General features: G+C 36.8%; 1 protein-coding gene across 2 annotated transcripts; it reads right to left on the minus strand.

The window, feature by feature from the left end:
• Positions 1-3,378: 3,378 nt before the first annotated feature.
• Positions 3,379-25,068, minus strand: LOC116175210 (transmembrane channel-like protein 2-B). Of its 2 annotated transcripts, none has more exons than XM_031493348.1 (12): positions 24,829-25,068; positions 13,755-13,905; positions 13,531-13,708; positions 13,238-13,487; positions 13,000-13,188; positions 6,431-6,660; positions 6,192-6,383; positions 5,897-6,145; positions 5,779-5,848; positions 4,373-5,731; positions 4,111-4,327; positions 3,379-4,063 (listed from the first exon to the last, which is right to left on the minus strand). In XM_031493348.1, the coding sequence occupies exons 1-12, from the start codon at positions 25,009-25,011 to the stop codon at positions 3,543-3,545; spliced, it is 3,789 nt and encodes a 1,262-aa protein (XP_031349208.1). In that variant the 5' UTR covers positions 25,012-25,068; the 3' UTR covers positions 3,379-3,542. The 2 variants fall into 2 exon arrangements, with proteins under 2 accessions (XP_031349208.1, XP_031349209.1); XM_031493349.1 differs by lacking the exon at positions 24,829-25,068 and adding an exon at positions 20,898-21,049.
• Between the last annotated feature and the right edge of the window lie 1,757 nt (positions 25,069-26,825).

Raw genomic sequence — 26,825 nt, forward strand, 5'->3', positions numbered from 1 at the left:
TTTGATTTTTTTTAATATCTCGTTTATTTACTAAGATATGGGGGGTGGTAAGTTTTCAAATTGTCACCCTGTATAAAAGTAAGTATGCGTATGTATACAGAGTGGCCCAACGAGAAGTATACAGAGGCCTTTTAGGGTATTAAATTTAGAAATTTCGAAAAATCCTCGAACACGTCAATTTTGTATTCGAGGGGGACAACTTTTGGAATACAAATCACGAACCCAAGTCTTCACCCCTCTACGTAGGGAGCTTAACCCCTAAAATTTTAAATGGAATCCTATGGCAAATGGCACATTATTTGAAAGCCAATTTAATCGTGATTACTAATTGCTTTGCTTTTTAAATTCTATTGATTCGTTTCGGAGATATTCGCATTTGAAATGGTTTTTTCTAAAAAAACCAAAACAAATGCGATCTAAGTCACCTTGTATTAAAAAAAAGGTTTAAATTGTGCAAAAAATAACAAATAACTTTAAACACACAACATTTATTTCAATAAATGCTCGAATTGCCTTCCGCCTGCTTCCATGCAATAATAAAGATTTGCTTCAAAACGCTGCCGTACATGTTGCAAGATTTCAGGGGTAATCGCTCGAAATTGTTGAGTTATACCAAAGAGGACTACTCTTTGGTTATACCATAGTGTATTCTATTCTTACACTATGGTTATGCGTGCTCGCAACCCTTGTAATGTTCCGGGCGGAGTAGCATAAACTTTATTCTTTAAATATCCCCAGAAGAAGTAATCTAAAGGACTTAGATCAGGAGAAAAAAACCATTTCAAATGCGAATATCTCCGAAACGAATCAATAGAATTTAAAAAGCAAAGCAGATTAGTATCACGATTAAATTGGCTTTCAAATAATGTGCCATTTGCCATAGGATTCCATTTAAAATTTTAGGGGTTACGCTCCCTACGTAGAGGGTTGAAGACTTGGGTTCGTGATTTGTATTCCAAAAGTTGTCCCCCTCGAATACAAAATTGACGTGTTCGAGGATTTTTCGAAATTTCTAAATTTAATACCCTAAAAGCCCTCTGTATACTTCTCGTTGGGCCACTCTGTATATATATATACAGATTGACATCGAACATCATAGCAATGAGTGCTGATTTGGCGAAAATTAACGGTAGCGGAAATGCAGTGGAAAAAAACTATCATTAAACTTGGAGATATGGAAGTGGGTAAAATTTATTTAATTTCATAAATTTTACCCACTTCCATATCTCCAAGTTTAATGATGGTTTTTTCCACTGCATTTCCGCTACCGTTAATTTTCGCCAAATCAGCACTCATGGCTATGATGTTCGATGTCAATCTGTATATGCATATACATATGCATACTCACTCTTATATATTAAACATCCCTCCTAGAAACATCCTAATCAGCAGGAAGTATAAATGGCGGAAACAGGATGCATAAATGACAAACTGGAAAATTGCATCCGTTCATGTCAACAGGAAACTTACATCCGGTAAATTGTAATCAGCAGCAGGAAACGTAAATGGCGAGAACAGGAAGCAGCATCCGGTCATCGGCAGGAAACGTAAATGGCGGGAACAGGAAGCAGCATCCGGTAAATTCTAATCAGCAGGAAACAGCGTCCGGTCGTTGACAGGAAACAAACATCCGTTCACGTCAACAGGAAACCAACATCCGCTGTTGTAAACAGGATATCCTAATCAGCAGGACATACTAATCAGTAGGAAAGTATATATACCGTTTAAGGAAACTGTGTTGAAGTTACACTTATATTTCGATATTTAAAAGAAATTTTGCTTTTACTGCGAAGAGTAAAGGAATATTTGGAACTATTAGAAGATGATGAATACCCTACTAGAGATTATGTGCAATACGTGCATTATGGTGCTATATTCGCATTGGAAAATGTGAATGTGAAATAGAAGAGGATGATGAAGCTTTTAATAATTTGTTACAAAAATATAATCAATTTGTATAATAAATATAATAATTTTTTATTATTTTTACCTGAAACTCTTCAAACTATGGCATCCGATGTAACGCACTCCGCTAGGAAAGTTTATTATTATTTTGTATAATTAATATGTAACTTAATAATATTGTACTGTAATAATGACACACCCTGTATAATTGTTTTCCTAAATCCTATAAGACTCAGTGGCTTTGTGGTTAACATTAGAATGTTTATCAATAAAGCATAAAGAAGATCTCATTTCCATTCTAGTTCGCAATATGAAAACACAATTATTTTTCTAATATGAACATAAATTGTAAAGCCTATCTAGCGTCTCGATTGCTATAGGTAGCATGACCGCGAAACGCTTCCCGATGATTAGGATATCTGATATGGTGACTTAATCAAACGTTATCATAACCATAATGAAATTTCATTCATAATAAATTCTATGCTAAAATACGAGCGCTCAAATATATCACAAGCTATGACGCGTTTCCTGGTCCAGAAATCCCGGAAGCAAAACACACAAAATGTGACGTCACAAAATGGCCGACTCACGCGCTCCCATTGGCTCACACGTGATCACGTGACCGAAATACTGCATTCTGATTGGTGTGACGTCACTTCCTGGTCCCGTACGTATATTGCTCATTTACTAATTTGTAAAAGTAATTATGGAAATGTTTCAGAAAAACAAATTGTTGTCTACAAATTTTTAACAAATTGTGGAAATGTTTAGAAAACGTGTAGAAAAATTGTAAAAACAATGTTTTTGGATGTTTGAATATTTTAGAAGTGATGTTTCCATGTTAGTTTTTTCGGGACAACTGAAAAACCGTTTTCCTATGGAAATAAGCTAATAACTTTTATATTCGTTCATTGTGTGACGTGAGTTTAAGTGGAACTGCGTTTATAAATACCTCCCCGCATAAATGATCAGCTAGCTCAGTGATGTAAAGTAAAAGGGGTTTGAGATTCCGTACAGTGGTTTGTTCGTTTGGGCATAAAACTTTCGTAGCTTCTTCGTAAAGTTGAGCATCTTTGAAAAACTGAACTCTCCGTGTGTAAAACTAGGAAGAAGGAGACGTGAAATGAAGAATGAAGAAAAACGAAAGCAGAAAATACATTAAAAATGTAGGGTGAAGAAAGGCGCAAAAAAGAAGAAAATGACTGATGTGAAGAAAATGAAAAGAAAACGCGAAAAAAAGATTTCCAGTTTCATTAGTCTACAAAAAAAAGTGAAAGTTTTCAAGAAGACTGATAGAAGAGGATTGTAAGATTTCTTGTGAATATTCTTAAAATATGATATTCCGAAATGGCGAAACTACCATATTTGAAGTATTTAGGCTGAAATACTAATTTAATTGCATTCCGTGGGACAATAGTGCAGCGTTATTTTCCAAGATCACGTTTGAGGTTTGCTAAATGAGGACAGCGGTGATTTTTTATAATTTATTAATTTTACAAGCTGGAATTGTTTTTAATGAAATGCTACACCTTCATCGCCCTCCTCTTCCTTGATTTGTTGGCGAAATACACAGAACGTCTTGTACCCAAGTCTCATTCCCGGCACATTCAAAAAGAATAGATTGACAAGTGATTTCAGCAAATGTTAATCGATTTCACAGTAGTTTTTGTAGACTCATCATCACTACATTGTCCGTCAGAGTCGTTTTCAGTAGCCACCTCCGCTTGCTTCTTAAGTATGTTTCTTATTTTCGGGGAAGCCTCATTCGAACCGTTCTCTCTCAGAATATTTTCCGCGCTTTCAGTTTTGCTTATGGTAATAATGGGTATATTGTCGGACCAAATGGACGACGTGATCGAATCTTGCCTGGTCTCCTTTGAACTGTTCGAGGGGGAACTACTGCGGTAACTCTGACGCCACTCCTCCCCTCGTTTAGAATCAACAGAATTGCGCCTTTTTTGTAAGTCGGGAATATGGAAACGTCTGATTTCGCTGTGGTCAGCGTTGCTATACTTTCTCATGTCGTTTGGGGTCCTGTTGACGTCATCTGGTAGCGAGTCGTGCTGTTCGTTGTCGGTCGCTTCCTCTTCGACTTGGCGTCCATTTTCGTTGTCGGGTTTTTGCATGGCTCTTCTCAGAAACCTAACGACAACATCTGCAACAAAAGCAACCGTTTCACATGTACGACGCGAAATACTGTACCTCGAGCCTTGTGCATTTTTTCTTCGTCACTGTCGACTGGGGTTTTGGGCGGTGGTTCTTCCGTGCTTTTAGTGCTAGGGAGGCTGTGAATCAGTTTTTTCCACCTTGCGAACGGTGTGTTGTCGATACTACCAGGTCCGGAGGTCTGCGCCCTTTTACGATCCGCAATTTGAAACATCTTCCGTCTTTCCTCGGTTCTTTCCTGTCGTAGTTGCACCTGTATGAAGCAGATGTACAGACGCTCAAGTTACCAGAAGCTCACCTTCAGGTCCGAATTTGCCTCGCGTAACGAGTTGGTCAAGGAAATTAGGTAATAAATAATTAGTACCAAAATAACTAGGATCGGTATCACGATTCCAGGCGAAACAACATACTCCATCGCCCTGTGAAGCTTCTGCGGCAGTAACTTCCTGATGGTCTTTGTTAGAATGTGGTAAATTCGGCTGTAATACGAGAACGGGCCGCAGTTCCAAGAGGGTTCAACCCAAACGATCGCGTACCCAACCGGCAGTACGCACAAAAACAGCATAATTAAAAGAAGGGCGAAATAGAAGTTATTTGAGCGCGACGCTCGGAAGACTACGGCATGGGGAACGTTGCAGGTCAATACAGCCCAAGAACGCAGGTACATTAGCACTATCAGCTTGCCGATATTAATTGCGACTAATCCAGGAGAAAAGAACATTCCCATCCACACCATTCCTTGATTGTTCACCAGCGCCAGAATGTTTTCGGCCACCTTGAATTCTCCGTACTCCGGGAAGACCTTTTCCAAATCCCAGCACCAACACCGATTCATGATTCGCACAAAAACGCCTCGCAAGAAATCGATTCCAACAGTCCCAGCGATCGTAAACACTAGATCCATAACCGTCAACTTAACCAGCTCTTGGCCGAACATTGTTTCCCAACAGAGCGATCTCAGCTTCGCTTTCGTGGGGTAATCGTGTTCCCCGCTGAACGGCGTTGCAACCGCCGTTACTGCAGCGGTACTTACCTCCGTTGTGGTAGGCGGCCAAACCGTTTCGCATACCTCCTCGCATTTCTCCACGAATCTTCCAACAAGACCGCTCACCTCCGTATAGAATGCGGTGAACGGAATTTCGCCATCCTCGTCAATGGTCGTATTCAAAATTGTAGACATCGTCGTCTTCAACAGGTCGTAACCGGTGGCGCTGGTCAAATCGGTAACATCTGTTACATTGGCCTCGGTTGCGTTCGCATCCTGACCGATCGACCCCAACAGGAAATTCAAGTAGTCTTGGAAGCCCATTAGAAAGTTACTCGACAGCTGTTGCAAGTTCTCATCGGTTACGTTGTCGTAAATGTCTCTCCACGTAAAATTATCACTCTCAGTTGTGCTTCCAGTCAAATTCAAAGCCTCCCATAATTTCGGCAGAGCAGTAGAGGCTACAGTTGAGGCGATTGTTGAAATTGTACTCGCGAGCGTCCCCTCTGATTCTTCCACGGTGTAGTTGTAGCAAATTGTGCGACAGATAACTTGCGGTTCTATACCACCGATGAGCGCCATGGGAGTGGGTGGGGAATCTCCGTAGCTCGGCGTGGTAGGGTCATTCGAAATTGACGAAACGTTGGGTCTGAACTTAAGCAGCTCTGCAGTCTGCAATGCGACAATTTGAGTACTCTGTAAATGTGTAAAGGACCTACCATATCATCTATCTTATCAAATTGCGCAAAAATAAGCGAGTATAAGTTTAGGAGGTTCAGGAGCATAATCCTGAAAACAAATGAACTACTATTGGGGAACTTGCGGATTGATACTCACCGTCCCAATTGTATTCGCAGCTGTTTCCTTGGGTGGTACTGCTCCATGAAGCCTAAAAATTCTAGGATCATTGGGAATACAAAGGATAAGAACGTCATGACGACGGTTGTTTCATTTCTACGCCAGATGGAGCTGTTCGCTTCGTCTTCGGTGGATCTCCTGACCACCTCGACGACCGCGGCCGCCGAAAGTGCGAACAGAATTAGAACTACAATATTTACAAACACTCTACTCCAGATAACCTTCCAGCTGAAACAAACCCAATATAGAATTGATCCACGCGTACGACAACTACTTTCGGGCCTTGCGCTTCTTCTCCGCTTCCTCGAGGAGCGCCTCTTTGAATCCCATAACGATTGACATAATCCGATTTTGCGCGGTCTCCGGGTTTCCGATCATATAATCCCAACCTGTGAACAGTTTCCACGTAAAAATCGATTCATCGTCCTTCTCCGATAATTTGGACATGCGCGAGTTGGCCGCCATTCTGTAAATGCCCACTTACTAAATAGAGAAAAAGGGTCTGCAACTTACTTGCGGAGCGTTGCCACGAAACTGTAAATGTAGACTGCCAACTGTGTCATGAAGTAAGCCAGTGGTAAGCGATAGCCCGACTGGGAATCCGCGTTTGTGTACCAGCCGTAAAATAAGGGCGTGTATTTTAAAACCCCTTCAAAGTCCCACATTGTCAAGAAGTTGGTGGAATTGTACTTGTCTTCTGATAAAATATCTTTTCTGTCGGGATTGGTGTCACTTATTATGATCTGAAAAATTGTTCTGGTTGTGTTATATCTACTATTATGCGAAATAATGTTGACCTGCATTATACGTAAAATGAAATTTTTATACCTGGTAAATTTTATGATAATATTCACTATTATTTTAATGTGTTCACGAGCAAGTAGATTATTAGTATGATGTTGCCCTGTATGTTTGGGTTAATCAGTTATTTCCGTGAAAAAAGAAGCTCATCCAGTTGGATTCTTAGTCGTTTGCATCTCACGCCAGCTGCCGGACTGTGCGTAAGCAATACCAGAAAGGGGGGCCCTCTAATTAACTTTTCTTCTATACACAATGCGGGATATTATGCAGGGTGGTTTACTTTAGCTTGAGTACCTACTGCTGGTATTCTCGCTTGCACTGTTTCGTGCTAAATTAATGATGTGAACAATGCCATCCCTATTTTGATGTTCTTTAGGTACATGCAATTTATCATTTTACGAGTAGTTTTGTCTAAATTGAACCGTAGATATTGATACTAAAATTTGTATCTTGTTTTCCATTTGTAATTATGATGTCGTGTGTATTTCGTTTTGATTAATTTGTTTAACCACATTTGTCCCGATTACCTGATTTTTGTTGTACCGGGTGACCCAATAAGACTGTTCCTCGGCCATATCTCCGGAACCGTTTGTCGTATGATTTAGGGATAAAAAAAATTATTGGGTAAATCGGTTATGAAGAATCGTTGGAAAATATTTTCAAGTTCTAAAAATGACCACCAGAGGGTGTATCTGCCATCTTAAATTTTAAAATTGCATTTACTTTAAATTTAGCTTAATAAACTAAACATTCTTTTTCACATTTTTAAAGAGAACCAGTTTATGTATCATTTTCGTAAAAACAAAAATTCAGTTATTTCAAAAACAAAGATGGCGTGGGGCGTTCAATTGTTTTTGCAATAACCTGCTTTAACTTCTTAACCGTTTGACCGATTGTAACAAATTTGGTATCGTTGAAAAGAGCATTCCTTGGGCAACAAGAATCAACCAAAATATAATTAACTTAGTTGAATCCTTCTCCACCAAGGTAGCATATTAAATGCTTCTTGATTAGAAATCGCCATTTTAGAAAAGATTACAAATTCAAAAAACTGCACTTTCTGAATGTAAACACAGCAGAATAATTTACAAATTACGGCTGTTATTATTTTATAATGCATCGTGTTTCATTTGTTTAATTTTCCAAGGCCTACCTAAAAGTGTAGGGTCCTTTTCCAAACAAACTTTTACGCCATCGTCAAATACCGGAAATACGTCAAAAGTAAATGTAAGATACAATTTAAGCATTTTTATTAATTTATTAATTAATCTCATTTTGCCAATATTTGAGGTTAGGAACGAGATTTTGAAAAGCGGTTTTTCCTGGCCTCGTTGGATGTTGTTTGGCTACTTTTTCATGAAGAAAAAGTCATGTCATTCCATTTGATTTTTTTGATTTTTTTAGGATTTTGGGTCATAGTGTCAAAACTAGCCCCCTGGCGGTGAAAGATTCAACTAAATTAACTATATTTTGGTTGATTCTCATTGCTCAAGGAATGCTCTTTTCATTCATCAAATTTGTTAAAATCTGTCAAACGGTTAAGAAGTTAAAGCAGGTTCTTGCAAAAACAATTGAACGCCCCACACCATCTTTGTTTTTGAAATAACTGAGTTTTTGTTTTTACGAAAATTATAGATACAGTGGTTCTCTTTAAAAATTTGAAAAAAATTGTTTAGTTTATTATGCGAAATTTAAAGAAAATTCAGTTTTAAAATTTAAGATTACAGTGGAAGTTTACACGTAACGCTTTCCATCCCTTGTGTAAATAACGTGCGTGAGAAAACTTTTGGTGCGCAGTATTGTTTATATCTCTCCCCGATGAGCTGGTTTATGGCCACATAAAACCACAACATCCGGTTATTGACTTTCTGTCAACTTCAAGCGCCTAATTAGTCCATCATTCCGTACAATGCGTGACACACGGAACGTAACATGAAATTTGATTACAATTTGTCCCTGTCGATAACAGTTCTTTGATCTAGGGATGGCATTGTCATATACCATGCATAAACGCCATTACCATTTAATGCTGCTGATTAAAATTGAAGCAAAACTCCCGAGTGGAATTTGGGTTGCGTTTCTAAAAAGAAACTTCGATCATAATCGTGTCAAGGTAATAGTTCTCAACTGAAATTAAGGGCGTACATCACGAATCACAAGATCCTACTCCTGCTTTGATATGATTAAAAGGAAATGAGTTATAGTTTCCTTTGTGCCAACACACAAAGACGCGTGTTTGAGTGAACATCCCCTAAAACGACATTTGTTGATTTCCCAAAAAATCATCACTAATGGATTCTAAGAACAACATATGTGTATTGCTATAAACAATCGATTGCATGTACTGTGTGTCCTATTTTGGTTGAGACTGCAGTGTATTTTTAGTTGTTTTTAAAGAGACCTGCCGTTTTCGCGATCCTGTGCCACTTTTTTCTGAAACGTTTACTACCAGAAACGGAATGAATCTAATTACGTTTGTTTCTGAAATACCGGGTGAAAACGAAAAGTGTGATTTTTTGGGATCTGATCATATCTTGCCATGTACGATAGAAAAAAAAGGTAAAAACTGCCTGTTTTAGATATTTTTACCTAGAATCTAGTGGCGTAGTGAAAACAATTGTTGGACAGCCGTTTCTGAGATTTGACCCAAAGTTGCTATTTTTTTTAATGCAACATCTGTATATCTTAACGTTTTTGAGATATCCCTCTCATCTTGAATATACACACAGACAGTTTTGAAGTACTATAAATGTACTCTTAGTACCGCAGTCGCGCTTCTGCACCACACAGGCCGGCATCTATTTTTGGTTCTTCATTACCGAATCCAGTTTAACCTTTTCCCAAACAAATTGAGTCGTAAACAAACAGATAATAAAGCCGCCGCACTAGCGATTGGCTAAAGATTATTTTTCAAACGCACTCTACCGACCGACATTCCAAAATCCGAAGAAGATGAAGACTGTAACAGGAAAATTTAAAGAAAACAAGATTTCTAAGAAGCAGAATAATTTAAAGAAATTCAAAGAGAGCAAGAAACGGCATTGAGTGTCTTGACTATGAATCCAAAAAATCGGAAACGGAAGCATGTGAAAATTACGATCCATTTGAAGAATCATAAGGGCCTGAAAAATCTAAAAAATTCGAAGAATCTGAAGAAACCGTAAAGTCGGAAAGAATCGAAAGAAACTTGCGAATATAAATAACTCTAAAAATCTGAAAAATTAAAAAAATTAAAATTAAATACCAAAAGAATTTAAAGAAATTCGAAGAATCTTGAAATAATAATAATCTGAAAAGTGTGAATGTCAAGAACCTTAAGATCGGAAGAGTTTGAAGAAACAGAACCATGCAAAGAATCAATAAAATGTGCGTGAAAAATTATAAAAATTCCATGAAACTACAGAATTCAAAAAGAACCTGAAAAATTTGATCTGGCACTCAACAGTAGACAAAAATCGATAAAGTGAGAAAATCTGAACATTCAGAGAATACTCGTAGATCATAATAAGTTTAAAGAAACTTTGGACGATTCTAGAATCGAATGAATGTGCAAATCTCTGAAGACAGAGACTGAAGGATAAAAAAACTAATTTCTAAAGATTTCAATCTATTCCAAGAATTAGAAGGGTTCGTAGAATCTGAATAAATTAAAGTGGCCAAAGATATGAAAAATGAAAAGATATGAAGAATTCAAAACGAAGAGATAAATCTGGAGAGAAGAATTTACAGAATTCTGAGAACTCGATGAATCTAAACAACCTTATTTTAAATATTTCATTTAATGTTCTTTACGCCGTCTGTAAGTTGTAGCTTATTTTAACGATGTACATGGAGCACTTCTTAGTTCGTTGTTGTGTCACTAGAGCTCATCCGAATGTACCTTTCTGTATATTCCCTCTCTCTTGAAAAGATTCGAAAAAATTTAGAACACATTAATCGCGACTGACCACGATTACAACAGATGACACATTTTTTGACAAATTTAAAAATTTAAAAGTTTAAAGAATGTAAAGCACGTGCAAAATCGAAAGGGAAGAGTTGTAAGAATGTAAAATTTAAAAAATCTAAAATTTTTACTTTAAATAATTTGAATAATGCGAAGGTTTGAAGGCCGAATGAAGACCGAAGAAATGGAAGAATTTAAACAATCTGAATAATCCGAAGAATTAAAAGTACCAAAGAATCGTAAGGATGTGAGAGATTCTTGAAAAATCTGAAGAATCTGAGGAATCTGTACGATATGAAGAAACTGAAAGGCATGAAATAATGATGAATACGTAGAGTATGAAACATAAAAAAAGGAAAAATCCACAACATCTGGAGAACATGAAACAAGTAAAGAATGCGATCTGAAAAATAAAAGGTTTTGTACAGGGTGAGTCAACGATTGCGCGAAATAGCTTAATGCCTTGAAGATAAGATTTTTCGATAGAGTGCTTTTGTATTATGATATGGTTGAATATTCTCCACATTTTAAAATTATTTGGAATTCTACAGAGTGCCCCCACAAAGTAGGGCGTCAAAATAGTGCATTTTTTTAAATAAAGCCCCCTGCATTTGAATGCATTTTGAATTCTACGTGTAATTGTACGTCTTTTTTATTATATGGTTAATATCCGAAAAGCTAGTAGTTTTAAAGATATTCGATTTTTAAGAAAAATTGGGCATTTGCAAGCGTCAGTATATTGTCAAAATTGTTACTTAAATTTTGATTCCGGGTTTTATATCTTTTATCCTGGGTTAAGTAAAAGTCAAATAAATACATCTACTATGAAATATTAAAAAACTAGCTTACAGGGTGTTTTTTTGGTAGGTCCAAAGTTGCAAAACTTCATATTAAAAAATCTCATTTTTTTTAATGGAACACCCTGTATATTTTTTGTCATCATTTAGTTCCTCCAAAAACCTTCAACTTTTGATAATAATGTCATATACCTATCTCTGATAGTTTTCGCAATATCTTGGTTTTCCTGGTTTTTATATTCTAATTTTAAATAAGTTATATCTAATTTACATAATAGTGATGTGGCCATGCAAAAAAAAGAAATGTTTATCTGCCTAGTTCAAAGCTAAAATCATATTTATTAATTAATTTTTCTAATAATTCATTTAAGTCTATAAAAACTAGGGAATACATTTGATAGTAAAAACATAAACAAATATCTTGGTTTTTCTACTTTTTATATTTTAATCTGAAATAAGTTCTAATTTACATAATAACGAGGTGGATATGAAAAAAAAATGAAACTAATATCACTGACTGGATGACATTAGGAGTTAAATTGAATTTGCTTTGTAGTCAAATTGCCCTTTTTTTTGCATGTCCACCTCACTATTATGTAAATTACATATAACTTATTTAAGATTAGAATATAAAAACCAGGAAAACCAAGATATTTCGAAAACTATCAGAGATAGGTATAAGACATTATTATCAAAAGTTAAAGGTTTTTGGAGGAGCTAAATGATGACAAAAAAATATACAGGGTGTTCCATTAGAGATTTTTTCATATGAAGTTCTGCAACTTTGGACCCACCAAAGAAAACACCCTGTAAGCTATATTTTTAATGTTTCATAGTAGCTAGGTGTACATATTTATTTGACTTTTACATAACCCAGAATAAAAGATATAAAACCTGGTATCAAAATTTAAGTAATAATTTTGACAATATATACTGACGCTTCAAATGTCCAATTTTTCTTAAGAATCGAATTATCTTTAAAACTACTAGCTTTTCGGATATTAACCATATAATAACAAAGACGTACAATTACACGTAGAATTCAAAAATGCATTCAAATACAGGGGGTTCTATTTAAAAAAATGCACCCTGTATAATTCCAAATATTTTTTAAATGTGAAGAATATTCAAGCATATCATAATACAAAAGTACTCTATCGAAAAATCTTATCTTCAAGGCATTAAGTTACTCCGCGCAATTGTTGACTCACCCTGTACAATCCGAGGTTAGTGAGTGTAAAGAATTGAATGGATATGAAAAGCTTACAGAAATGCAAATCAGTGGAAAGAGCAGAAAATCTTTAAAGATGGTACTGAGAAATTTTCGAGAGCACCCAAAAAGTTTCTAGAAGTGTCTCAGATTAAAAAAAAACAGAACATTTTGCTCTGTTGTATCCCAGAAATGAAGCTTTTCACTTATGAACGTTTTTAATTAATGATTCATGTTCTCCTGTCAAGGATGAATTCCGATTTGTAAACTGCAAGTATGTTCGACCCGTGCTCAATTGGAGCAAATTAACCATAATGGAGATACTTACCTCAGGCATAACAACAAACAAGCCGATTACAGCCGACATAACGACATTAACCCAAAACAACCATCTCAAAAATATAAAATACGAAGCGACCACGGATCCAAAGTGCGACTCTATCTCTTTTATTCTACGTTCCCATGGTATCAGCAAGTTGGAGAGGTTAGCCATTTCCCTACGACACTGATGCAATTTCTAAAAAATGATCACCGTTAACTCTCTCGCTATGTCTGACAACCGGCACCTTAATTAAGTAAATGTTCCACCTAGCAATCATGTTGTTCAACGAATGCGTTTGCGTGAAGCGTTCTTGTAACGCACCCTCGTGGCGTTTCACGTAACTTTTCGCCTGCATAACCAGCTTAAGTTTCTTCCTCATATTCCACGGTTGCATTTTGACATTACTCAGCACCTCCTTGTGCAACCTAATATTTTCGAAAATTTGCTCTTGGGTCAACTCCAAAACAGGCGATTCGTCAACAGTAATCGCAGTGCTGGAACTCGTGCTAGTTTAAAGCAAAAGTCAATTGCACTTACTCTCCGGAGCTGGTGGTGTAAACCGATGGTCGACGGCTAAACTGACCGGGTAGTATGTCCGGACTGTACGACGAACTCGTCCGTCGCTTGCTGCGCTTCCGGGATCGCCGTAGCGAGGCTTTTCGTTGAATTATGGCGTTCACGCTCGCGGAGTAGTCCTCCTCGGAATCCTCCCCGTCTATAACATTGGGTTGTATTGACTATAGCGAAGTTAAAATAGTTACCTGTGGTCGGGAAGTGGACTTTGTCCGCAACTTGCGATGACATGCTCGAATTTTGGAAATGGAAGCGTGAGGAACTTTCGGTCTTGATCGAGTCTTCTGCAAAGGTTACGGAGAGACGGTCGACTGATGGTTGTGGGGAAGGCGGTTCTCCCTTAAATGTTATGCAAGGGTTAGTTGACGTAGACATTTTTTAATTTTTTTTCAAATTGAAGAAATTAACAGCACTTTCCAGTATGGTTCTAATTTTGTACATAGAATAGTGAGCGCGTGGTTTTTAATTGCGTGGAAACTTAAGGGACCTTAGTGTCGTGAGATATGGCGTGACTGTCTAGGGTTACAGAAAAATTTTTGTTTATGCCGCATTTTCTGTTATCTGATTGTTGCGCTGTATGAGACTCTGTTGAGTACAACCGAACATTAGTCAACGTATACGTAATTTAGCAATTATCCCCATCGAGCCACCGTCAAGCTGCGGATTAAGGAAGCAAGAAAGTTGGAAATTTCCACATCGTAACTCAGCGAGGATTCTATAGTCAGTCCGTGTAGAAGCTCGAGGGGCAATTTAAATTCGAGGAGGAGGGAAGATCATTTTCATTCTGATTGAGAGAGAACGCATCCAAAACTCCTGCTTACCAGTTGTTGTTTGCCTCGTTGTAGTTTTGAACTAGCGTCGTAGTACATTTGTGTAATTAGACACAATTAATGAGAATTTCATGATCAAGCGCTGTTTAACGTTGTATACTTATGTAAACGCAATTTAATCACACACTTGCGCTTTATATCTAGTTGGGGTTGGTGGACACCGAGTGCCATTAGGATTTAGACTCGCACCTGCAAATTCTTAACATATTAACGTATTGCAGTTCGCTTTATTTTTATTGTACAGAGTGTTTATAAAAATACAATTAATTTTCTTTTAGCATCTTGTGATGATATACCCTTACAGATAGGCAACACACCTTACAACCCAAGCAAATTAAAGAAACCGCTTTTTTAAATTCCATGTTCTACTTTGTTACGATTACAAGTTTGCTATAGATTTGATCCCTGTTGATTGAAGGCATGGCCGCTATTGTTTGTGTTTACCGTTAAATGAGTAATGTTTTAGCTTGGATTCGTTGTGCACCCGATTATGCCGGCATATTTTATGATAATATTCACGTTTATTTATCCTGTTCATGCGGGTGATGAGTATAATGTTGCTCTGTATGTTTGGATTAATTACTTATGTCCGTAGAAAAGAAGCACCTCATGCAGTCCGAATCTTCGCTGTTTGTTTCTTTCTTTCATCTCGTGCAGGCTGCAGAACTTGCATCACGCAAAATTAACTTCTTGTGGAGTGGTCTACTTTAGTTTGAATACCTATGCCGGCATTCTCACGGGGACTTTCTGTGTTAAATTAATGATGGACGATGCCGGAACAAAGTCTTGCCCATTTTGATGCTCTTTTGGTACATACAATTTATCATTTTACAGTTTGTGTTGCCTAAATTGAACCGTAGATGTGTTTCATGCGTTTTTTATCCAAATGATTTAGTTTATTTGCCATTTGTAATTATGATGTCATTTGTAACTTGTTTGATTAATTTGTTCAGGCAAATTTGACTCGTAGTTGATTTATTTTTTGTATCTGTGTGTGTTATGCCAGGTTTTTTTTATGCTAGTTCTTTTTTTCCTGGATGTTCGGTTTGGATTTGCTGTCAGATCAGGACGACGTGCGTACACATCTCAATAAAGCGGTATGAGCATTGAACAGAATGAAGACTTATTGTGCATTATTTTGCTGTACAGTTTCCCGGCATCGTTTGAAAATTTTCGGTGCACTATTGTATCACGTGACGAATTACCAATCCGGAAGCGTTATGCGTCAAGATAGTCGAAGAAAGCGACGCTCGTGCAAGTAATGATCGGCGGAACGTTTCGTCGGGCGCTTACTTTGAGAAAAAGGACAATGTTAAGCATAAGGTCTGATCCGAACAAATGCGATAATAAAAAGATGAGCAAATCTAACGAATCAATTCGTTGTTTTAAATGTAAAAAGTTGGGTCATCGGGTATGAAACTGTCCGAATTTAGGACGGAAAATGCAAGGTGCGCTAACGAAACGTGTTTCTCGGTTTCGGCGGGTTATTTCAACGCTTCGAGTTTAAAATAGTGTCTGGACAGTGGCTCTACCTCTCATTTTTTCAATGAGAAAGAAGACTTTCGACAAATGTACGACGGGAACCTAGTTGTATCCGTAGAAAGTTCGTGAAAAAGCCGATTAAGAATTGGTTTTTGTAATATTGTAACGTGATTTATAAATTCGGGTTCGATTTATATCAATATTTATTAAACAAAACTAAAACACTATAAAAGCTGTACAATTTATATCGACTATTTATATCACACACTTCGCAATTTATATTTCCGCGCTCGACGTTTCATCCGTACTCGATCTCGTTTGGTAGTAAACTGCCTGCGATGCTCGGTCCGCAACCATTTATACACGCAAGCAATGTAAGTCCAGAACACTCGCGTAATTACCGGATAAGTCTCGAATATTCCTATACAAATCCACTATCGCGCGCGTAGAAAATTCCAGAGCGCCAAAGGCGACGTCATGTCTGGAGCGTTTCCGTTACAATATGTAATATGTAATATGACTTTAGGCGAAAGACGAATATAGAATGTAAAAATTTAAACACACCGTCCCGGTAGCTTTTGCCCTTTCGCCGTTTGTTTTTGGACTTGGGCCGTGTGTTTGAAGACCGTGACTGAGACAAATTCAGTTTAGTGTGTCTGTGTTTTTTTACGCATGTAGATTGGGAATTGCAGTGTAAGAGAATTTAGAATTTATTTAACCTGGTTCGATCGACCACCCGTGTTGCGGGGTGTGGGTTTCTGGCCCTGAGTGCCGATTTTTCTTACAACAATTTTTGAATGAATTTGTGTCAGAAGAACAGCTTTGTATTAGAATGGGCCCAAGTTACTTTCTAGGATTTTAATAGTTTCATGTTAATGGTTTTTGTGAGTAACGTTATTTATTTGAGCTAGCTGGACAAGTGTTTTGTGGGTGGTTTAGTCAGCCAAGTTATTAGAGGTACAAAAAAATCTTTCAAATAAAATTTTTAGTGTTTCTAGTAAATTACATAAATTAATTTAAGTCAGAAAAAAAATATTTTAATTTTCGGTTTCGACATTTTTTAATGGTACGCCCTGTATGCTTTTGAACTATTTGGTAGGAAATAATTTTTGCTTTAAAAAAGTTTTACAAGTTGTACCTTTTAACCTTAATAGAATTCGAGATATTAACGAAAATATTAAAATAATTTACTGGAAATTAAGGCTGTGGAGGCAAAATTTGATATTTCAATTCGTTTATTGTTATAAATTTGTGAAAAGTTTTTGAATTGATAACTTAGATTATTATTTGTTGTAAAAATGGAACAATACTCGATTAACTCCATCCTGGCGATTTTGCAAGACTTTACTTTTGAAATTATTTAATTCAGGAATATCGCACAAATCCACATTTTCTAAATACAATTTTATGGACAGATGAAAGCCACTTTTCCAATAATGGTATATTATTGCATTATTGAGAAACTACAGACATAAACCCACGCAAAACATATATTACTAACTTTCAAGTACGTTTTTCCACTAATGTGTGGTGCGGAATTGTTAATAACATTATTCTGGGTTCATATTTTTATGAGACTTCTCCAAGATATTTGATTTTTTTACAAAACGAACTAAGGAATTTTTTGACGATATACCATTACCAGATCTGATATTTCAACAAAATGGTGCACCTGCGCACAATTGAATAGATCTAACAAACTATTTAAATCAAGAATTTCCAAATGCCTGGATTTTCCAATCCAATAAAGGATCTATAATGAGACATCAAAGGTCTCCCCATCTATCGCCCTAGATTTCTTCTTGTGGGGTGCCATCACAAAGAAAGTTTATATTACGCACATTACTACACTTGAAGAATTAAAGCTAGAATAAGACAAGCTGTGAACGAGTTAAAAGTAATAATATTGTAAATCAACATTTGTTAAAAAGGCTAAATTTTTGTATACGAGAAAACGGTGAAAATTTTGAACAATTTTTATAGTTTTACCAGTATGACAATAATTTGATGCACATTTGTAAATTAAAATATTTCGTAACTCAATAATTTTGTTTTCATAGCAATTTCGAGTACCTAAATTTATTGTAATATTTTCTTTAATATATCGAATTCTATTCAGAGTAGAAGGTATAACTTATGAAACTTTTTTAAAGCAAAAATTATTTCCCAATAGTATAACAAGTTAAAAAGTAATCGTAAACGATTTACATAAAGCGCATTTCCACTTGCATTCATTTCCCATTTATAAGATGCAACTTCTGTTAAAATCGTAAAAATCCGGGCACAAATATGAAAGATAGCTTTGCACATGGGCAATCCATTTTTGACGTGTTACTTCAATTTCAGTTTATGAGAAGAATTTCATTTCAATGCTTTTCTAAATAAGAAAGTTGGAACTGCGCATGCGCAAACCTAAATTTTAAAACTAATGTTAGATTTTCCTTTGTTCCAAGCGCCTAAGTATCAAATTTCACTTAAATGGTGCCATAGATAAAAAAGTTGGCACTGCGCATGCGCAAAAGAAAATTTGGAGACTGGCGCTCGATGATCCTTTATTCCAAGTGCCTATGTATCACATTTCATTTAAATTCTTCCATAAATAAAAAAGTTGGCACTGCGCATGCGCAAAAGAAAATTTTGAGACTGGCGCTCGATGATCCTTTATTCCAAGTGCCTATGTATCACATTTCATTTAAATTCTTCCATAAATAAAAAAGTTGGCACTGCGCATGCGCAAAACCAAATTTTGAAACTGGCGTTTGATTTTCCTTTATCCCAAGTGCCTATGTATCAAATTTCGTTTAAATTCTTCCATAAATAAAAAAGTTGGCACTGCGCATGCGCAAAACCAAATTTTGAAATTGGCGTTTGATTTTCCTTTATCCCAAGTGCCTATGTATCAAATTTCGTTTAAATTCTTCCATAAATAAAAAAAGTTGGCACTGCGCATGCGCAAAAGAAAATTTTGAGACTGGCGCTCGATGATCCTTTATTCCAAGTGCCTATGTATCACATTTCATTTAAATTCTTCCATAAATAAAAAGTTGGCACTGCCTGCACATGCGCAAAACCAAATTTTGAAACTGGCGTTTGATTTTCCTTTATCCCAAGTGCCTATGTATCAAATTTCGTTTAAATTCTTCCATAAATAAAAAAGTTGGCACTGCGCATGCGCAAAACCAAATTTTGAAATTGGCGTTTGATTTTCCTTTATTCCAAGTGCCTATGTATCAAATTTCATTCAAATACTTTTATAAGTAAAAAAGTTTGCAATTCGGTTTATAAATGGTCGAGATGCGAAAAGGGCACTGTGAATTTTGAATCGATTCGATTCAACTTTTGGCATTGCGTATTATATGGCTAAAGCTATGCCCATATTGAATTTCATGCAATTCAGTTCATAACTAACGGAGATGTAAAGCGATCGAACATTTCTAAACAAAGTTATCGTTCACACGGACAGATAGATGGACAGACAGACAAAGGAACAGACGGACAGACCAGCATGCAGACGACAGATAGCAATGCAAAATTATAAACGATCTCTAGGATCGTTAATGAACGGCAAAAGTGTAAAATTATAGAACATGTAAAAAAACGGTTTTTTGTTTTTTTACAATAACTTTTTTTGTAAGCGGCACAGAAAAAATTCCTGCCTTGGTACAAGACTCGACACCATAACGAACCAAATAGCGAAAAAAGTAGAACAATAGCTCTTAAGATAAAGAACTAGTAGCGTCGTCGCAAAACGAGCGGACGGACGGACGGACGGACGGACGGACGGACGGACAAAGCGGCCACAATAGCGCATTTTTTTTTATTTTTGTGGAAATGCGCTAAAAATATACTATTTAAAAGAAAGTTAAAAATAGTATATTTCCCATAAAAGTTTTTTTTTTATTTACATTAATTTATGTAGCTTAGTAGAAACACTAAAAATTTTATTTGAAAGATTTTTTTGTATCTCTAATAACTTCCGAGAAAAATCGCGTTCCCTAGTTCCGTTTACACCCTGATTAGAAGTCTGAAATAAATTATTATTATTATATAAAAAAAATGCGAAATTAGATAAATCACTTGTAGGCGGGGGATACTTTCTGACCCGAAGGACGAATTTTCATATGTGTAGTAGGTATGACTTTTGTTTGAAGAGTAATTTAACAAATTTCGTGGAGTTCTCCCCATGTTTGTTGTCCGGTCAAAAATTGCAGTGGGATTTTTTTTCTAATTTTAAAAAACTAATTTCAGACTCAGACGATTTTCATGTTCAAAAACCGCCAGATACCGAATTTCGTCGAAATCAGAATTTTTTCGCCCCCCTTTAGGGGTGCGCCATTTCGTGGTAGGAATTTTGAAAAAAAATTGCGAAATCGGAAAGGGCATATCCCAAAACCTATTTAAAGACGGGTCACCAGTCTTTGTAATTCTTATGGTTGCTGAGGAACAAAATTAAAGAAGAAATGCAAATTTCAGCACTTTTTTGAGGATAGCTCCGAAACGAACGTTGGACTCGCGGTTCATTTCGAAAAAGTGTTTGTTTTAATCCCTTCTACCAACTAATTTGATTTTCCATAATTATATCTAACACGTTGAATTAATGAAGGATCCAAATTTTAGAACGAAGGGAATATTTTGGCGAAGGCGAGGGTTGGTATCCAATTTAGGCAGAAACTCAGTCCTCTGTTCTCACAGAAATTGACTATTCGCTCTCCTCATAATTTTCTCAACTCATTTTCTGTTTTAACATTCAGAGTATTATTTCTTCGCTGTATATTTTGATATCTGGTAGAATATTTTTCGTTTACTGTAGTTGTTCTTTGATATATTAAATGAAGATTCCTTCTGATATAGGAGAAATTGAAGAAAATATGGGACCAGTTGAAATTGTTGAAGATTATGATTAAGTACGATTTTGGAGAATAAGGGTATTGAGAGATATGGATAATTTCCAAAATGAGATGAACATCTATATGAATCGCAACTTTAGTTCAAAAGTAAAAATAATGGAAAACCGCTCACCTTATTAAAATAAACCTCCCTAACGAACAAGGCATCTTAATGCACCACTTTAATCAAACACTTCAGTTGAAAACATCATCACTGTGATAACAGCATTCACATCTAAATTACGTCTAAAAAGAAGTGACCACCGTTTATTGCACACGCGTTGCTTTCTTATCAAAGAACAAGTAACAAGTGTTTACATTTGACTCGCATTCGATCTTTGATAAATTAAAGAAGCGGGGCTGAATTGAAAAGGGCTATAATTTAATGGGAAAAACTCCTGGAAAACCTTCAAAGCACGCATTTAGTCAATCCGACCACTCCTCTCGAGTACCCGGCCAATTAATTCAGAACGCCGTGATTTTTTACATACGTTTTGCCTTTCTTTTCCTTGCAGCCGTGCCTCGTGGAGCTGAAGGGAGAACGCGGCATCGCACGAAAGGATCTCCACTTGTTTTCCCTCATTAGTATTTTAGGCGTTTCTGTTAATTCAAGTAAGAGCACTATTTCTCACGCTCGCCACGCGATTTCGTCTTTTATGGTTGAAAATTTCGTTTAGTCGCCTTTTTCGATTAGAATTAGCAATTTAATGGGGGGTTGATGTCATCTCTTTCTTTAGTCGGATGCGATTCCTCGAAAGGTAGGTAATATTGTCAATAAGTCTCGTCGAGATCGGGAGCAAACAAATCAATCAAGCTGTCGTAACATAATTTCAGTACACTTTATTAGGATTAGTTGATTATTACGTTTTATACCATCCACCACATCGTCTATAACTGTCCATTCAATTTTATTTGTGTATTTTCTCTGCTCTATTGAACTAAACTGCAAAAAATGAACCTCAAATTGTGAGGACCTTATTGTATGCTTAAGATGTGAATGTCTTCAAGATGTCAAAATGTCCTATCTAGAATCTTCACTCGAGACACTGGAACAGTTGGGGTTGTGGACGTAATAATTACCAAAATACCACAAACAAGTATAAATTGTGCAGAACTCTTGCGCGGATAAAGCGCATTTGACATCACCAATGGATTATTCCCGACGCCCTTTGTGAGTACCCTCTTCCGACAATCCGTTCTGGAGATATAAGGGAATATATCCGATCTCAATAAGGAATCGAGGAGGAAGAGTATGGTTTGTCAAAATTAATTCCTTTCGTTAGCACCTTTCATTAGAGTAACCAGTTGTCCCCCCCCCCCCCACTTTTGATGACCAGAAAGAAGTGCAGTAGAATACCATGAAAGATAAAATTTCACCCCCTCCACCACCCCCCGCCCCGTAACCCATTGATTTTGAAAAAGGGCCGCACGGGAACGTTATAGTTTGTACAAACCAATTTATTTCGTTGGGACCATAAAGGGTAGAACGTGCGTTTACCCCCCCCCCCCCCTTCCAAATTACTTGACACCACTAAAAGCAATGCAATTGGTGGTCGTATGTAAAAGTTACGCAGGTTTTACTTTCAAAAACAGCATCACCTTCAAGGTATAGGCCACCGATTGCAAAAAAAATTTTGGACTCTATGACCATCCCCTAGAAGTAGTTCAAAACGGCAGAAGTGGGCCCGGATGGATAAAACAAGCACATTTTTTTTATTCTTAAATTCCGTTGTTTAATTTTAACGATAATTTTGGACCAGAGAGACGCAAAATTTGATCTGAACCCCAATTTAATTGAGGAAAAGAGCCACTAGACGCCATCTTGGATTTTGTGACATCACGAGGCCGTGGTCTTGGTGAGGGGATTCCCCGGTGCAAGGGTGTGCTGTGAAACTTTCCGGCGAAGAAAGTCGTGGCCTTGTTTTGTAGTGCGAACTCGTGGTCTTGGCGAATAAGATTTATCTGGTGAAAAAATCGTAGCCTTGGTGAAGGTAATTTCCCAGTTACATAACTAAGGACTGACCTTGTGAGTGGTTGTTGTCTGGGCTAAAGTAAAATGGGTTCTTGTCCCATCGTCTTTCTATTTCTTAAGGTTTTTAAGTTTAGGAAGATATTGGGAACATGTTTCAGACCTTATAAAAATTTTTGAGTTTAATTTCATATACATGGTGTTCCTAAATATGATGTAAACACGGAGGGGCTAATTCTTTGGCTTGTTTTATGACTAAAGGTTCATATAAACATAGGTCTACAAACCTTTCGTTACCGGGGTGTTATATGTAGTTCTACCGTACACTTTACAATTTAAACCTTTCACTGATAAACATATGCAAACACAAGATACAATTTTGCAATGCCAACCGTCAAAACTGATAAAAAGATATCTAAATAAAGCCAAGGCCTACTGGACTTTAAAAATTATACTTTCATTTAGCCAACTACCGAAAATTGATTTTTATTTTTTTTCTATAACGGTCACAAATACGTAAAAATTACGAGAGACCAAATAGTTTTTAAACAATATAGAAAATTCCTTTTTCAAATTCTACCAGTGACGTACCGAAAAAAAAGTTCAGGGGTAGAAAATGGGACATAGCCCCTGAAAAAACAACACCCTGTATATTCTCACTACCATTGACATGACCAATGGATGTAAGCCCTTGAGCGTAACACTATTATAGTATATTTCAAATTTGAGCCAAATATCTCAAAAACTGCAGGAGAAAAAACTTAAAAATCTTGGAATTTTAACACCCTGTAGATCGGTAACGAAGCGTTTGCAGACCTATGTTTATATGAACTTTTAGTTATAAAATAAGCTAAAGAATTAGCTGCTTCTATATTTACATCATATTTATGGACACTTTGTATATATTTTTGTTTTATTTGAACGCGTTTGCTTTTTCTTCCTCTTTGTAAACTTTGAAATGAATAATTTGTTATTTTTTACTGCTTCTTTTAAACTTCACAATTAGACAAGGCTGACTGTTTTGCAAACCAACACCCTCAAATACCGCTACGTTTCAAAAGTCCACTACCAGAGAAGCTCGATTCCAGTCCGGTTCGGTCCGGTCTCCTCAACTTCTTTATCAGCATACTGCGACGTCTTTCAATAATCTGCGCCTGTTTACTTTACGCGCAAAAGCATCTGCTTAACTCGGCGTAAACACGTGCTTATCTTGAAACTAATTAGCTTACGCCGCGATGAAGGGAAAATCTATATTTTGGAAGTGCGGAAATGCACTAACGATCGACACTCGCCCGGTCGTTAGTGCTTTTAATGACAGTGTTAATTTTCGTGATCCAACGGATAGATACCTAGCCCCCAGTTACAAATCGAAAATAGACGAGTGAAATTCTTCTAACTGAGTTGAATCATTGAATAAAAACACTTTTTATTCAATGGTTGAATCCAAAAATAGTTGATACTGAGGTTCATCCTAGATGGAGAAAACGACATATATTGCTCAACTCAATTTCTCTTGGTCGCAACTACGATCAGATAATTAGGTACACTTAATGAAGATGGAATAGATTATTTTTCGCAGTACACGCGCATTAATTAGGTAAATGAACTTATGCTGCAAATTAAAATAAAAGCGTAATCCGTTTTTCCACGATACCCCATCCTCCCTTGCTGATCGAACCTCGCTGCCTACAGGTGAAGATGCGAGCACTTATTAAATTTGTAGCCGAGACTTTAATCCTCTTAATTTATTAGACAGCACGTTGAGCTTTAATTAATAAAATTGCATTGGTCACGAAGTCAGATTTCTATTCCCGAGTAATCTATTAATAACATCTCCGCTGCGACCTTTTGGTACAAAAATTAATATGCATTAAACTCGACCCACATGACGACGCTCTTTTTTATTTGATCACCGCGGCGACTTCCCCGAAACACGTTGATTGAGTCTAATTGAAAAGTACAGCCGCACCTTAATGTACCGCAAATGCGAATGTAATTACGCGCACGAATCATGGAAGCTTTGGAATTAATTTAAATTAAAATAAAGAGCGCCGAGGGATGGATGATTAAAAATTGTCTAATTTGTCATATTTACCTGCAATAAAAGTCGAACCTCCGACTGGCTGCGTCGAGGTTTCGTCGAACCGTCCGTGATGCGTAAAATTCCCACGGGCTCCTTCGGCCTGGACCGGTCCCCTTTTTCATCCATTTTCTCTAAATCGGCGAGTACAAGATGGTGCGCTTCTTCGGCGTCTCGACGGTCTGGATATGCACACATTAATCATACGAACCGCACCTAGACCGACGTATGAAATTTGTTCCACTAACACACAACTTTCATGTTGTAGGTCTTCTTGGTTAATACGGGAGCTCTTTACGCAAATGGATATTTTGTTTTTGTAAAAAAAAGGGAAGTGGGATCAGCAGCGCCTGCCTAATTACTATGAGTTTAATTCTTCTGTTTTGTTAATAGTGCATAATGGATCATGAGTGGTTGTAAAACAGAATTTCGTGTTTATCTTTTATCGGTAATTTGTCTACGTCATTTTAGGAGATAACCACCCTTTTGTATCATCGTACGCAAATTTCTATTACAGTACGGTGTTAGCGGTCAGTACTATCCGAGTAAATTTCTTTTATGAAATCAAACGGATCTTAACTTGGGGTTTTAGTATCTTGAACTCCTTCCCTTGTTGGCTTTCTTTTCGTATTTTTTTCCCTCTCCTTTCTTCTCTTACTTCTCTACATTCACTACATGTTTTCTTCCCCCTTTCCTCATGTTTTACATCAGCATTCCTTTCTTGTTTTCTCATTCTCCGCATTTCATTTCCATGTATCGCTACTCCTCGTATCATCGCATACGTTCTGTTCCTCTGTGGTCATTATTTCTGTATCCTTTGCGAATGCCAGTGATCATATTGCTGTGGCCCCACGTTGGGCGCCAAATAAATAATTCTGTGTTCAATTGGGATGCGGTAAACTACACCATTCACTAAACGCCTGTCCAGCTACCTCAATCAAAACAAAATTGAAACTTAGAGTTTTTCATGATCTCTTCCCGTATACTTACGGCATCTGCCACAAAGAGAAATCCCAATATTGACTGAAATTAATAATTGGAAGACACAGTAGCCTCAATCAACTACTAAAAATTGCAGAGGATTGACTCATTAACGTCTTACAGCAATCTTTGGCACCAGAAAATAAATCTGACTTGAAAACTCTCTCCGGGTCGCACAGTGGGTTCGAATAAGCACACAATTAATTGATTGACAAAGACAAAAACACTACACTGTCTGTTTGGACATTTAAATAATCTGATCTTAAATAGGTTTGCGATAAACAGGCGCACATAAACAAAGATACACACAAATACTCGTGGACAGCGTCAGGAAACTTCACCTAGTCTTTAATAACCTAGACTCATTGGCGCGTATGAATAAAAGCAAGCAAATGCTTATACTTGCAAAATTCAAAGTAAATACTCGTAACTGCCCCTTCGTACTGGTCTGTTTAGCATGGTTTAGCAGCGCTGCACAGCGTCCTGTCCTTCTGCTTCTTTTGCACACTTTATTTATTTTGCTTCTGCATTATAATAATGACAAACTACCTCTTCAATTAATCAGATAGTCTGAACTACCTGAATAAAAATAGCGTAAAGAGATATACACTCTTTTCCAACCGTTGCGAAACAACCAGTTTTTTTTGTTGTCTCCAGTATTTAACAAAGCACCACCTCCATAATCAAATAAATTTCCTTCTTCCAGGTTTTTACAAATAAAGAGCCAGTTATAATCCGCCTTGATAACGCCAGCTTCGACAGAACGCGTTCCCACTTACGCCGAATTAATGCGCACTTCGTGGAATATCTGCATAACCCGTTATTTCTTCTAACAGTGACAAAAACACGCGCGTTAATTCAATGACAAAACCTTTTATCACAAACGACCAGATGTGCCTACATTTTAACACGTAATTTCACGTTTTTAATGTTAAATAAACAAATCTAAATAAACTATACGCAATTACAACAATTCCAAAGGGAAAAATAGACACTTAGATAACCAATTCTTTTGCCTTAATGTACAAATC

This window comes from Photinus pyralis, unplaced genomic scaffold (assembly GCF_008802855.1).
Source record: "Photinus pyralis isolate 1611_PpyrPB1 unplaced genomic scaffold, Ppyr1.3 Ppyr1.4_LG6, whole genome shotgun sequence".
In the NCBI taxonomy this organism is placed as follows: domain Eukaryota; kingdom Metazoa; phylum Arthropoda; class Insecta; order Coleoptera; family Lampyridae; genus Photinus; species Photinus pyralis.